We start from the raw sequence: 12702 nt of genomic DNA on the forward strand, positions 1-12702 counted from the left end.
TTCAACAGAATTAAGTAAGAGGAACTCTTAGCATTTTCCTGCCTTGCTCAAGCACACTATCCTTTGTATTGACAAATACAGATCATTTTTCAGTATAATCCTGCAGGTCATGTTTCATCATATTGATTGCAGGCTATTTCTCCAATTTATAAAGACTGTTTGTGTTTCTAATCCTTTCCTGTAAAGTTCTCTCATTTTGACTGCTCTTACAGTTAGTGTTTGCAGCTCATCTTGGGTTTGTGGTCCCAGAAGTGGAAACAGAAGTGTGCAGGAGCAGAAAACTTAAGAACTGCAGTCTGAACTGTATACTCAGAACTTACTTCTGAGGATCTCTTTGCCTGACACTCAGGATATTTTATCTCCCTTTTTTTTTTTTTTCCTCCCTCAGGCACTCCTCTGTCCAAGGAAAAAATACAATTAGACCTGTCAGTGCTAAATCTGTAATGGCTGTTTCTTATCTCCTTGTTGTCTTGTAGGCATTTACAGCCTGACTGCTTAGTGATTTTTCTCCAGAATCTCTCTGGGAATCCAAGGCTGACTGGTTTGTTTCCCAGTTGTTTTCCTATATTTCTTTTTAATAGGTGATTTGTCTTTCTTCCCCAGATTTTGGAGACCTTCCAGGTCTACCAAGAGCTCTCAAAGAAGCCTACTAATGGTTTAAAGATCATTCTGCAATCTCTAGGTACATACCTCACCATCCTAGGGGAATACCATTTATCCCTGCTATTTAACAGTGCCTTATTTAGGAAAATATTCTTCTGTTTTCTAACCTGTGTGTCCATCCCCTTCTTAATGATGTGGATGGCTGGTCGCCATAAATGTGATGTTTTTCCTTTTTTTGTGTGTGTGAAACTGAATTCAAGAAAGGCTTAAAATATTTCAGACTTTTTATTTTTTGTAAATCTCCTTTTCCTCACAAGTGAAGGAAATTCTTTTCACTTTCCTCTCAGTTTCACCATATTGACAGACCTTTGTCCTTCTGGATTTTGTCTGTACATGTACAGACTCTGCTATTTTTTCACATTCTGATTTTTGCCCTTTGGCTTTATGGTATTCTGGTTTTCCGATCACTAAGGCGCTGTTGGTGTAGCTGCTCTGGTCTTTTGCAGTATTTCCTGCTTTTCTTCTGTTCTGGAATCATTTCACAGAATCACACGGAATCACACAACTGCAGAGGTTGGAAGGGACGTCAAGAGATCATCCCTCTGCTGTATACTGCTTAACAACTTCAGTACCTGCTGGGTGAAGTTCCTCAGGTCCCTCCTCTCACCTTTCCTTAACCCCCTCCTGGTCTTCAGTTGGTCCCTGCCACGGTGCTGTCCGTGGTGTTCCTCTTCGCTTGTTCCCCTCATAGAATTGAAGCTGAAGTTGGCTTCTTGTCTCCTTCCAAACCACAAAGCTAGGACAACCATTTTTAAAATGGACTGGAGTGATGTGAGTGGTGGTCACACAGGGGACTCGTGTCCTGTAGTTAGATCTAACCTTGCCTTTTCTCAGATCCAGCAGCTGAGGTGATTATAGCAGCCATCACGTCCCATCCCATCCCATCAAGCAAGGGATGCGATGTTCTTGCCTGCCCACTGCTCTGCCCTGCAGATGTAATGTATCCCTCTTGCTTTTTTCAGGTACCTCTTCTGCCCCTTCTTCCTATTGTGAGTATTTTTGTGAATGTTTACCTCATGATGCAGCTAGACCTAGGCACATGGATACGGTTTGCAGTCTGGATGCTCATAGGTGAGTTCAAAAGAGAAGAAAAATGTACTTGTTCAAAGTTTTGAGGCTTTTTTAACCATAAATCTGCTGTAACATTCCAGGGATGGATTCTGCACTCTTTTAATTGTTGGGTGACCTCTCTGACTTCACTGAAGCCATTTAGGCAGTGTGTCTCTAGCGTGTCTTTGTTTTAAACTGATGGGTCATGACACTCTTGTGAGTGCTTATGCTGCTTCTATAATGACTTCATGGTCAGCTACATAGGTGTGGGTTTTTTTGCAGTTTTGTTAGTTTGTGTGCATTTGTTCCCTACACAGGGAGGATGTTGAGCATGATGTGGCCTGGCATTGTGATTGCCTGATCAGTTTATAGTCATCTGTAGGGGCCTTTACCAGGATACTACTTTGTAGCTTCTTCCTGTAGTGGTAGGAGACTTGGAGGGTCAAAGACAGATGAATTCAGATTGTTCAGCCTGGAGAAGAGGAGCCTCAAGGGAGACCTTACTGCTGTCTACAATTGTCTGAAAGGAGGTTGTGGTGAGGTGGGGGTTGGCCTCTTCTCCCAGATAACAGTGATAGGATGAGAGGGAGTGGCCTTTCCCTTTTTCATTCCAATTTACCTATGTGTGTTAGCACCTTGCCAGGTAGTCCTGGCCTCAGGACATCTCAGTGCTAAACCAGCACTGCCTTGTGCAGCGCCAGACAGAAATGCATCCAAAATTGGAACCCACTGTGCAAACCTCCCAAACTGCCAGAGCATTTTTGTTTCTTTAACGTGAAAAGTCCTCTCTGTGCCTTCTTATAAGATGTCACTGGGCACCAAAACAAGCTGAAGAAGGAGAGCTGTGTGTCACCATGTGAGGAATCCACATTAAAAGAAAGAGCAGTAGGATGGCTGTGAGCCAGCACAAGCAGGGTGTGCAGAGGAGCAATCTTTGTGTTGGAGCTTTTACTTTTTCATTTGTTTTTTTGTTCCAAGTGCTGGTTTTATAACCTGGGTTAAACCTGGATTTCTTTTCTAAGGCGGGCAGTGATGCCAAGATGCAAGCTGTCAGGAGGGCTGTAGCCTGGATCTGCAACCTGTGCCTGTAGGTGTGAGCAGTGGTGTCTGTCCCCTTAACAGTGCTAACTCCCCTCTCTCCCTTGGCTCCTGCAGGCTTTATCATCTACTTCTCCTATGGAATATGGCACAGCGTGGAAGCTGCATACGCAGCATCAGCAGACACGGAGAGAAGCATGGACACTGCCTCAGACAGCTGCAAATGACCACGGGTGTAGCTCATGGGCAACCGGGGACCGCTGCAGCGAAGGCAGCTGTGCCATGGGGCTCCTGAAGTGTTGCATCTGGTTAATCAGTACTGCAGCAAGAAGGAAGCGCAGTGTGGGAATCCCCAGGCCTGTTGCTGCAGCTTGCAGTTTGCTTAGTAGCGCAGTTAGAAGGGATCACAAGGAAAAAAAGCTGCCCCACTGGCTGCTCCCAGCAATGCTGTCAGCTGGTCCGGGGCCATGCACTCTCCCTTCTCCCTCCTGTTGTTTTGTTTTGTTTTGTTTTTCAATGTCTAGAAAGAAAACTGCTTCTGTGTGCCAGTTAACCTGAAATGCTGCTATGAAACCAGGCCTCACAGAGGTCCTTCTTTCGGTAGCCCTGGGAATGACCTCCCCACAGATATTCTACCTGATATACACAGAGCACAACTGCAGTGCTGTTGTCACGCTTAGACCAGACCCTTCCTTCACCTGATGTGAGCTGTACCACCTATGTATATACAAAGAAAAGGCTGTCGGCAAACATGAGCTTTCACCTTGTTAAGAAGGCACCTGCAAGGTTTATGTTCTTCAGAGCATCGGGTTTCCTGGTTTTTATTGCATTTAACTTTTAACTCGGTATTCATGTACTTTAGAACACACCGCTACTGTGAAATGTTGGGAGGTTTATGGCTGCTGCTTGTCGGTTGAATGGTCATTTGGCAGTGTGCAGATAATGCAAATGGATGTTTCTGCTAACTTTAGGCTCAGCAGAGGGATGTGGGGTTTAGTCATAGAAATATCTGGTGCGAGTACTTGAATGTCTTTTAATGGCACAGGTGTCTCCAAAGAGCCTTCTACCTCTTCAGGTCAGAGCTGACCAGCAGTGGGGCTGAACCGGTGGGGTGGCAGAAGTGCTCTTGAGCCCAGCTCTAGAAATGTGGTTGGTTGGAAGTTAGAGGAGCTGCCCCAGAGTGGGCTGTGTGAATAGCAGAGAACAGCATTTGGCTGTGAGTGTTTGGCATCAGTGTGAAGCGTGTTTGTGTCCCTGGAAGGAGGAACACAGGAAGAATCTCAAGGGCTTGAACTTCATGTGTGAGCAGCACTTGCGTCTGTGCCGAGTGCCTCTTGGGGCATGAGGATGTTGTAGGCTCTCCTCCTTCCCGGTGGTCCCATCAGAGCAGGGGGCACTCACTAGGGGCTGGCTTGCTGAGAGTTTACCTTGCAGTCCCCTGGAAGCAGGCTGCTCAGCTGCTTAACATGGGCCTGAGCAGGGCTGTAAATGTGCTGAGCCCCTGCTCTGAATGCTGCCCACCCACCCCGTGCAGTACCGTGCAGCTCTCACTCCAGCATGTACTGCTGTGGGGCCAGGGATGCTTGTGCTGCCTGCACAGCATGTCCCGGGCCATGGGAGTTCTCCACCTTTGGACGTGTTGGGAATGAGGTTGGATGGGCCTTTGAGCAAAGAGGTCCTGTGCAAGATGTCCCTGCCCAGCCCAAGCCATTCTATGATTCTGTGGAGTTCAGAGGTGAGACCAAAGTCTGTGTTGAGCTGGGAACACAGACGTGGCCTTGGCTTTGCTGAAAGGCAGTTTCAAAAAAGATTCTCTCAAATATCTCCCCAGCCAAATCCACTGCCCCAAAGAAGGCTTGTGGAAGCGTCCCAAAGGTGGGTTGTGCCCACGCAACGCCATTATTTAAATGTGCTGAATAACAAATGCCAAACAGATACTGCAGAAATCCTCTCTCCTAACCTGTGTGGGGGCTGCCCCAGGTGTCCTCCACACCTCTGCCTCCAATGCCTGGGGCTGTTGGTCTGTTGGCCATCACAACTCCTGCTGCTGAGGGGAAGGGCGCCTGTCCCCAACATACTGGTGGGGACCAAGGAAGGGGCTCCATGTGGCTTAACCAGTGACTCAGCAGGAACCTGGTGCAGCAGAAGGGGGATCCAGGCCATCTCCCTCAGTCATATTGTGGTGAGTCATATCTTGAAGGTTTCCAGCACAGCCTTTCTGCCCACAAGGAGTTCCAGTCTTGGCCTTCTGGCACACTGGGAGGCTCTTCTCGGGGCTGGAGCTGGGTGGAGGGAACGTGCTCAGTGTATTGCTGTCTGGGTGTATTTTCAGGGTGCTTTCAGGCTGGCAGATGGCCTTGACCATCTGCCAGTCCTTTTTTCCTTGCGCACATACGAAGTCTTACTCAAGCAGGGAGAGAAGAGTATCAAAATTAAAACCCAGGAGGTTGAGATCTATTTTGATTTAAACACGGGCAAAAACTCAGTGTGTGCCATCGCCTCCTGGGAAGCACTGAGGATGTGACAGGATGAGGAAAAAGTGGAAAATGGAAACTCAGAGGGTGTGGAAGTTTCCCATTGTACCAAAAATGTAAGGACCTTTTTCTTTGCCTTGGGTACCAACTCTGAGCAACTCAGACATTCAGCACTGATAGTATGAGGCTGAATTCTGATGGAAGTGGATTTCCAAAGAAAATTATCTAAAAATATGCAGATTTCTTGCTGTGTTTTTTTTTAATAAATGTTAACTTATTTTTGTTGTCTTCTTAGGGATCTGTTCTGGTATTTATATCCCGTAACTTTATTTCAGCTTCTGTGGCGTGTAATATCAGCACGTAGGAGAAAGGGAAAGTCTGCATTGGGCTCATTTTCCTGCTGTTTCCTTTTCTCCCAGAAGGTTCCATAGGAAAATCCTTCCGTTTCGCCACGCTTTGTGTTCCAGTGTTCCAATGAGCCATGGCCTGTGCCAGCCCTGGGGAAGCCCCCATGCCAGGCTGTGTGCAGGGCTCAATGATGTGCTCACTGCTGCCTGCTCTGCCCTGCCCTCACTGCTGCATCCCCGCCCCGCTTGGATTTGCAAGCTGAAAGGTAGAAATTTGGCTGCCTGTTTCTGGGGTGATGTTTTCAAATGGGTGATTTATTGTTATTTTTTTTTTATAAGTTTTCATTTGATTATTTTTTTTTTTGGTCTCTGCGTCCCTGCTGATGTCTGCGTGTCCCATAGGTCACCCCAGGTGTCTTTGGGTACATGCAGCTGCTGCTATCACCTCGCTCTTGTGAACAAGATGCCTCTCCTCCATCGAGCTCGTCTTTGTAAATAGTTCAGCAATTGTTTTGTTTTATTATGATAAGGATATTTTGTACGGATGCATTTTGCTAGATGGAGGGGTGGGGACTGAGAAGTGCTGCCTTTGCTTGGTGCCAGAGGAGACCCTTTTTGTGTCAGCGCGATGACTCTGCCCATGGGGTGGCCTCAGTTTGGCCAACCTGGAGAGGAGCTCGCTGCAGAGGAGCCACCAGCACGTGGCCCACAGCCTTTCTCAAAGGCAAACTGCTGTTACAGCAGCGCCTTTCTCACCACAAAGGCAATTTGGTGTAAAAATCATAGAATCGTGACTAGCTTTTGCATACTTCCTTACAAACATCATTCTTTGGTTGCTGAAAATCGTTGCCGGGTGGGTTCTGGCTTCATTTCCTATTTCTCTCATCCCTTGGGGTGCAGTTCACCATCCTCTTGCATGGTAGTGGGGGTCACCCGGCCCTGGTGTGGGGCAGGGAGCATAGCCTGGAGCCTTGTGGGTGTGTAAGGGCAGGGTTTTGCAAGGGGGGGCTCTGAACATGGATGCTCAGCAGCGTTCCCCCAGGCCAAACCAAACCCCGGTGGCAGTGGGCAGTGCCGTGGGCTCCCTCCATTCCTATTGACTCAGAGACAAAGCAGTGTTAGGGGGAATCTCATTTTGTAAGATCAACTCTTCAGTGGCACTGTTCTGATCGGTTCCACCGGGATCTCTCCAATTCCTCCTAGCAGAATTTCCACCCCCAGGAAACCACCCACAAATGAGCATTGCTACCATCAGCCCAAGTGATGGCAGCAGCGTTGGGTCCCCGCACGCCTGCACCTCCACCCCATCCCTGCTCATGGGACCGTTCCCTCTCTGTGTCTGAGCCCCCACCCCGGCAGGGCACGGAGGGCGGCACCTCCTGGGATGCTCTCAGGGAATTTGCCCCCAGGCCGAGCCGTGCCCTCAGTGCTCCATGGAGACACGGTGAGCGCGGCCAGCAAAGCGACTTTCCGGACTGAAGCCATGGAAGAGTCTGTACAGTGTTTATTTTTGAATTATGAAGCAAACTGTATATACCTTTCTGTTGACGGTCTATTTTCCTAATGGTTTCTCAGAGTTTCTTACAGGCGTGTTAAATAGTTTTGATGCTTGTTCTGCAAACAGATCTATTTTTGATCTTTTTTTACCTTTCTTTCGGTTGGATTTCTTTTTCCTGTGTCCGTGCAGCGCTTGAAGCCTTACATTTGTAAATGTGACCCCCCCCATGCGTGTGCACAGCTCCCTTTTCTCCTGGTGCCACTGTAAATACTTCACCACCAGATGAAGCTTTTGGCAATTCACTCCTCGTTAAGTGGTACAGCATTAAAGCATTTTTCTCAGTACTCGAATAAACCGTGCCTGTTGTTCGCCCTCGTTTTTGAGCCCGCCTTTGTCCCCCAGCTGTCATAGAATCATAGAATCGCTAAGGTTGGAAAAGACCCACAGGATCATCCAGTCCAACCATTCGCCCATCACCAATGGTTCTTGCTAAACCATGTCCCTCAACACAACATCCAAACACTTTGAACACCACCAGGGTCGGTGACTCCACCACCTCTCTGGGCAGCCCATTCCAGTGCCTGACCACCCTTTCAGAGAAGCAGTATTTCCTAACGTCCAGCCTGAACCTTCCCTGGTGCAGCTTGAAGCCATTCCCTCTAGTCCTAAAGTCTAGTCCTGTCTGCAATGCCTGCGGGCTGTCCCTGGCTGCACAGGAGAGCACTGCCCTGGGGTGCAGCCCCTGGTGCCGCCGCCTTGGTTTGCTACGGGAAATAGGGGCTGTGCACTGAGCACATTCTGCCTGGGGGGTTTCCAGGGTTGGGATGAGCCCACGGGGCAGCACTGCAGTCCCCAGTGGGGCGCTGTGCTCTCAGCCCCCACCTGGAAGAGCCCCAGCTCAGTGTCCTCACGCCCCAAAGCTGCCTTGGGGGCTGAAGGTGCCTCAGACCAGACACCCGAGAAGTGCCCACACCCAGCGCTGTGTCGCTGCGGGGACGTGCTGGTCTGTGAGCCTCGTTTTTCTCTATGGCAGTCTATGGGATTTGGAGTTAATGCAGAGCACGGGAGCTGTGATAACCCCACTCGGCCGCTCCCTGCCAGGAGGCCCCCAGTCCTTACCACGCCGCAACGGGATTTCTCTTTGCCTTCCATTCATGCCATTGTCTGGATGTCTGTGTACGCAGAAAACACAGCGGGACACCCCAGTTTTTATGCGCCCACCCACGCTGTGTGCTGGCGCGTGTGTTTATTATCAGGAATATATTACACTTATCTGTACATCAGAACCGAAATAATACAAACTTCCTGTACTCATTAGCCACAGAGTGAACCGGACCGTGGGACTCCTGCTGTGTGGGAACTGTACAGGGGCTCCTCGGCGTGTCCATGGGACACAAGCGATCAGTGCAGAGACGGAACATACCTGATGTGCACCTCTTAGTGTCTGCTTTCCTCCCCACCCACCACCAGCACCAGCAGCAGCCTTTGCCGCTGTGCCATCCCCAGAGCCCTGCCGTGGGATGCACCAAGGCCTCAGTGCTCAATCCGCAAACGTTTGGGAACTCCAAGCTGCTGCCTGAGGGATGAGGGGTGAGTGGCACCCGGCTCTGCCCCCCCGGTCCCTATAGGGTGGGCCAGGCACCTGCATTTGCCCTGTCCCCAGGGGAGATGTGCCAGCATCACTGAGCAGGGGAGCCAGCGCTGGGGCCAGCCCATGGTGGGCATCCATGGCAAGTGCTTCCTCCTCCTCACCGTGGCACGTACAGCCTGACCTCTCCTTGGAGATGAGGAGAAGGAAGAGCAAGAAAAAGGAGTGATTTCTGGGGGGGATGGAACTCCCTGTTTCTGGGCTCAGGAGGAACCGATGACATCCCCCTAGGGAAGGTTTGCTGGGCTGGGGCACCTCCCCACCAGGCTCTGAGCTTTGCCAGTGATGTGGAGGTTGCACCAAGGAAGTATTCAGTGATGGGCAGGGTTGGGAGGCAACAATTCAATGGGAAAGGGGCTGGCGATGACACCGAGTGATGGCAGAACTAGGGCTGGTCCTGGTTTTCCCAGCATTGAAGCCCCACTCCCAATTCACTGCTGGAAGCAATTATTGAATATGAATTTAATTAAAAAATGGGAGTAGGAAAGCACCAGAAATAGAGGAGAACAATGAAGAAATGAAGAAGGCCAGGCTTTGCCAGCCCATCCCAGGCTGATAATATGCTCTGGTGTGTTCAACGTGGGGAAGCTGAGATCAGCTCATGATAACAATTCTGCCTTTCTCATCCCATCAGAACTGCATCGTCAGACTGAAGCACAACACTGCAGGAGGTATTGCAGCTTTCTGTGCATGCAGCAGGTCTGAGGGTAGTTACGTTGTATTGGCGAGGAGGGCCTCTGTGTGTGTACCTATTTTGTTTCCAGGCTGTACTTTCTGGACACACTACCATCTAGCAACGTGTTTCAATGGCAGCTGCTGTGGTAAGGTCTATCCTGACAAGATGCTCAAGTCACTCAGCATCACATGCAAGAGCTGCTACAAAAGTAAATTTCTCAAGAAAAGGAGAAAAAAACCCAACATCACTATCATTTTTATAGCGTTGCAGTGATACTAGGAATGCACTGGCGGTGGCCAAATCTGTATCTGAGCTGCAGAGAGCATCCTGAGAGTGTTCCAGCAAAGCCGGGCACGGCTCCCACACACACTTTGCAACGCTGGGTAAAGTGGAGCGGTGTGAGACATGGGTAGGTATGGAAGGGGACATTCTGACCTCTTCTGCACCCATGCAGCCCTCTGTATCACGCCTGGTGTTCCAGCAGGCGCCCACCAGCTCAGCCTAATGCTGGTCTGAACATAAGGGGCTCATTTTCTTCTCCTTGCTCATGGGACTTGAAACGTATCAACCCAAACAGCACCCTACACCCAGAGGTTTTGACTTTCAAAACCGGGTCAAGGGGAAGCGAGATAAAAGCAATCGAGGAGCTAAAGAGTCTAAAATTGAAACACATTACCCAGTAACCTCTATCATATTGACTAAAACTCCTGGGTTTCTCATCTCTATCCTATCCCCGCTGACAACATCAACGCTAAGAGCTAAAAGCAGTGGATGGTTTGCGTTTCTCATCTGGTGCTCAATGCAAAGGTGATGTTCTCAAGGCAGTACTGTCTCAGAATGCCAAAGTCGCTGGTGTTCACGTTAAGGATTGTACCACTTGGTGGTCACTTGGAAGGCGCTTCTATTTCTGTGGGACTTCCTTCTGGTTCGGGTATAAATGTTCCTGGGAGGCGCAACAGAAACGCGTTTCGTTTTGATACGGGTCTTAGGCACGAGTTAGAAAACTGCTGACTGTAATGAAAATAGATCAGCACTTAGTAGTATCCAAGAATATAAAAAAATGCAATTCAGAACGTCTTCAACTACATACATATGTGTGTGCATCTATATATAGGTATAAAGGTACAGTACATACATGTATATAAACACAGACACATATACAGAAATATTCACAACTGGAACTCTATTTGAGACTAACCTGAAGTACTGCAGCAGCAGTCCATCCCAATGAACCTGTGATATAGCATTTTCCAACAGCTGGCTCTAATCACAGTGAAATCGTTACCGTACTAAGCTAAACCTTTTGCTAGCCTACCTTTCTGCTATCCTAACTTATCACTATCCTCTCTGCTACCGTAACGAACGTGTCAAAACCACGAGCTCCTATCTGGGGTCTCTCGGAGAGCCCCGCCTAGTGTGAAGCTATGCAGCCAGGGAGCATGCTTGCAGCCACGAGCTCTGGCACCTGCTGATGGTGGTACTTCCTTGGGTGTGAGGTTCAGCAGCTGGAAACATGCCCAAGGCAGAGGGTTATGATGGATCACCGCCGCACGGTTCTGGCTTTGGCTGGCGAGGAGTTCCCTGAAGAGCAGCGATAAAATGATGTGGATGATGCCGGGGGAGATTTCACGGGGCTGACGGCGTCTCCTCCCTGCAGCTTCCAGAGCAGCTCCTCGTTTGTTCTGCTCAGCCGCTTCTTCTCCTCCACTTCTTTCTCGACGTATTCTTGGAGATTGGCGTTCTCCTCTGACAGTTGCCTGGGGAGGGAAGCCAGACAGCACGTGAGGCCCACCAGGCTGGAGGAGGCACGGAAGCACGAGAGGCAGCACAGCAGGAGGCCGCCTACCTCCTTCCACACCACCCCACCTTGTCCCCAGGGCTGCAGCTGGGACACAGCTGTCCAGGTACTTGGCTTGGGGATGTGGGTGCACCCAGAGGCTTCAGGCATCCTCTCCTCATCACTATCTGCTCAGGGCTGGGTTGGTTTCAGCCCTGAGAGCAGTGAAACTTCTTGGATCATCATCTCCCCCCATTCAGCACATGAGGGATGCAAGTGCCCAGCACGGTGCTGTAGCCTGTTTACAGAATCTGTTCACTGGTGCAGCAGTTCCTATCTGGATTGTGCCCCTTAGCCTCAGAGGTTCCAAACCTACCCCTGGGGTGGAGCCCAGGGCCCCAGGTCATTAGACACCTGTGCTTCCCAACCACCTTTGCCCAAAAGCACACCATCACCCAGAGGTGCCTGTTGAGCTGCTCCATCTTCTCCAGAGCGGTGGAGAAGGAGGACATTTAGGCATTTTGCTGAGTAATCAAGGACAAAGCTCTGTTGTCGACTCCAGTGGCAGCTGTAACTCTCACCTTTGCTTCTCAACCCTGCCACCAAATCTGGGCCATGAGGAACAGCAACTGTGAGCTGGCAGAGCACAAGCAAAGAGGTGAGTGCCACTGTACCCCTGACTCTTCCACCCCTCCAGCTGCTGCAGCGTGAAAGGGGAAAGAAGTCTGTGCTCTCTGTGCTCCCTTGTTCAAATGATGCTCTGCTCCATAAATGCCATGTGAGGCTTTGGGTCCTGACCATCCTGACCCTCCATTGCTGGCTGCAGCACCAGGGAAGCCCCCTACAACCCGCTGGCTGCTTCAATGGTGGGATGGAGCAATCTGTGGGCACCAAACCTCATAAGTCTGCTTGCCTCCAGCCAGGTGGCTGTGCTAAAGGAAATGGGACGGTTCAGGCAGATGGTGGGACCTGATGGATGTGCAGCTTGGCCACGTTCTGGGAGCATCATCTGATTTCTGCATCCCCACTGTGCTTGGGTAGGAGCCTGGTCCTGGGGCAATCCAACAGGGGGCTCAGGGCATGTACCTGGCCCAATTACCAGGCAGCTGAAGAGTTTTTAGAAATAAAACCTGACACACAAACACAACCACCCATCACGTATTTCCAGGGTTCTGGCAGCTGAGGATTTCTGCTTCTTTGGCTAAGTTTCCTACAGCAATGGAGCTAAGATGATTGTGCATGTATGTCTGCTTTCCTCCTCCCCCCTCCCCCCGTCAATTTTGAACCACAAAGCAGCATCTGCAGAGTCAGAGGATTTAAAGATATGGGCTGGTAGATTTTGGAAAGCTGCTTGCCCAGTAGAGGAGAAAGATCCTATTCATGATCCCATTAGAGAAACAGCTGTGGTGTGAGCTCACGGTCCAAACAGCGTGAGAAAGTCTGCAGGGAGCACACCCTGGAGAAATAACTCCATAGGAAAGCTTTGCTACACATGGAATTACTTTTTCTTTTGCAGTGCCCAACAAGACAG

The 12702-nt window shown here is 49.9% G+C and overlaps 2 protein-coding genes across 7 annotated transcripts in view; one reads left to right on the plus strand and one right to left on the minus strand.

The window, feature by feature from the left end:
* Positions 1–7424, plus strand: part of SLC7A1 (solute carrier family 7 member 1) — a 44007-nt gene extending 36583 nt beyond the window's left edge. For all 3 annotated transcript variants that reach the window (NM_001398060.1, XM_046941902.1, NM_001145490.2), the window contains 2 exons: positions 1626–1734; positions 2869–7424. In NM_001398060.1, coding sequence (NP_001384989.1) covers positions 1626–1734; positions 2869–2978 — 219 coding nt within the window. In that variant the 3' untranslated portion in view covers positions 2979–7424. The remainder of the gene's footprint in view (positions 1–1625; positions 1735–2868) is intronic.
* The window catches only part of MTUS2 (microtubule associated tumor suppressor candidate 2), a 270353-nt gene continuing 264710 nt past the window's right edge, over positions 7060–12702 (minus strand). For all 4 annotated transcript variants that reach the window (XM_417117.7, XM_046909909.1, XM_015278698.4 and 1 more), the window contains one exon: positions 7060–11151. In XM_417117.7, the coding sequence (XP_417117.3) occupies positions 10935–11151 (217 nt within the window). In that variant the 3' untranslated portion in view covers positions 7060–10934. The remainder of the gene's footprint in view (positions 11152–12702) is intronic.

The sequence above is a fragment of the Gallus gallus genome, chromosome 1 (assembly GCF_016699485.2).
Source record: "Gallus gallus isolate bGalGal1 chromosome 1, bGalGal1.mat.broiler.GRCg7b, whole genome shotgun sequence".
NCBI classification, from domain to species: Eukaryota; Metazoa; Chordata; class Aves; order Galliformes; family Phasianidae; genus Gallus; species Gallus gallus.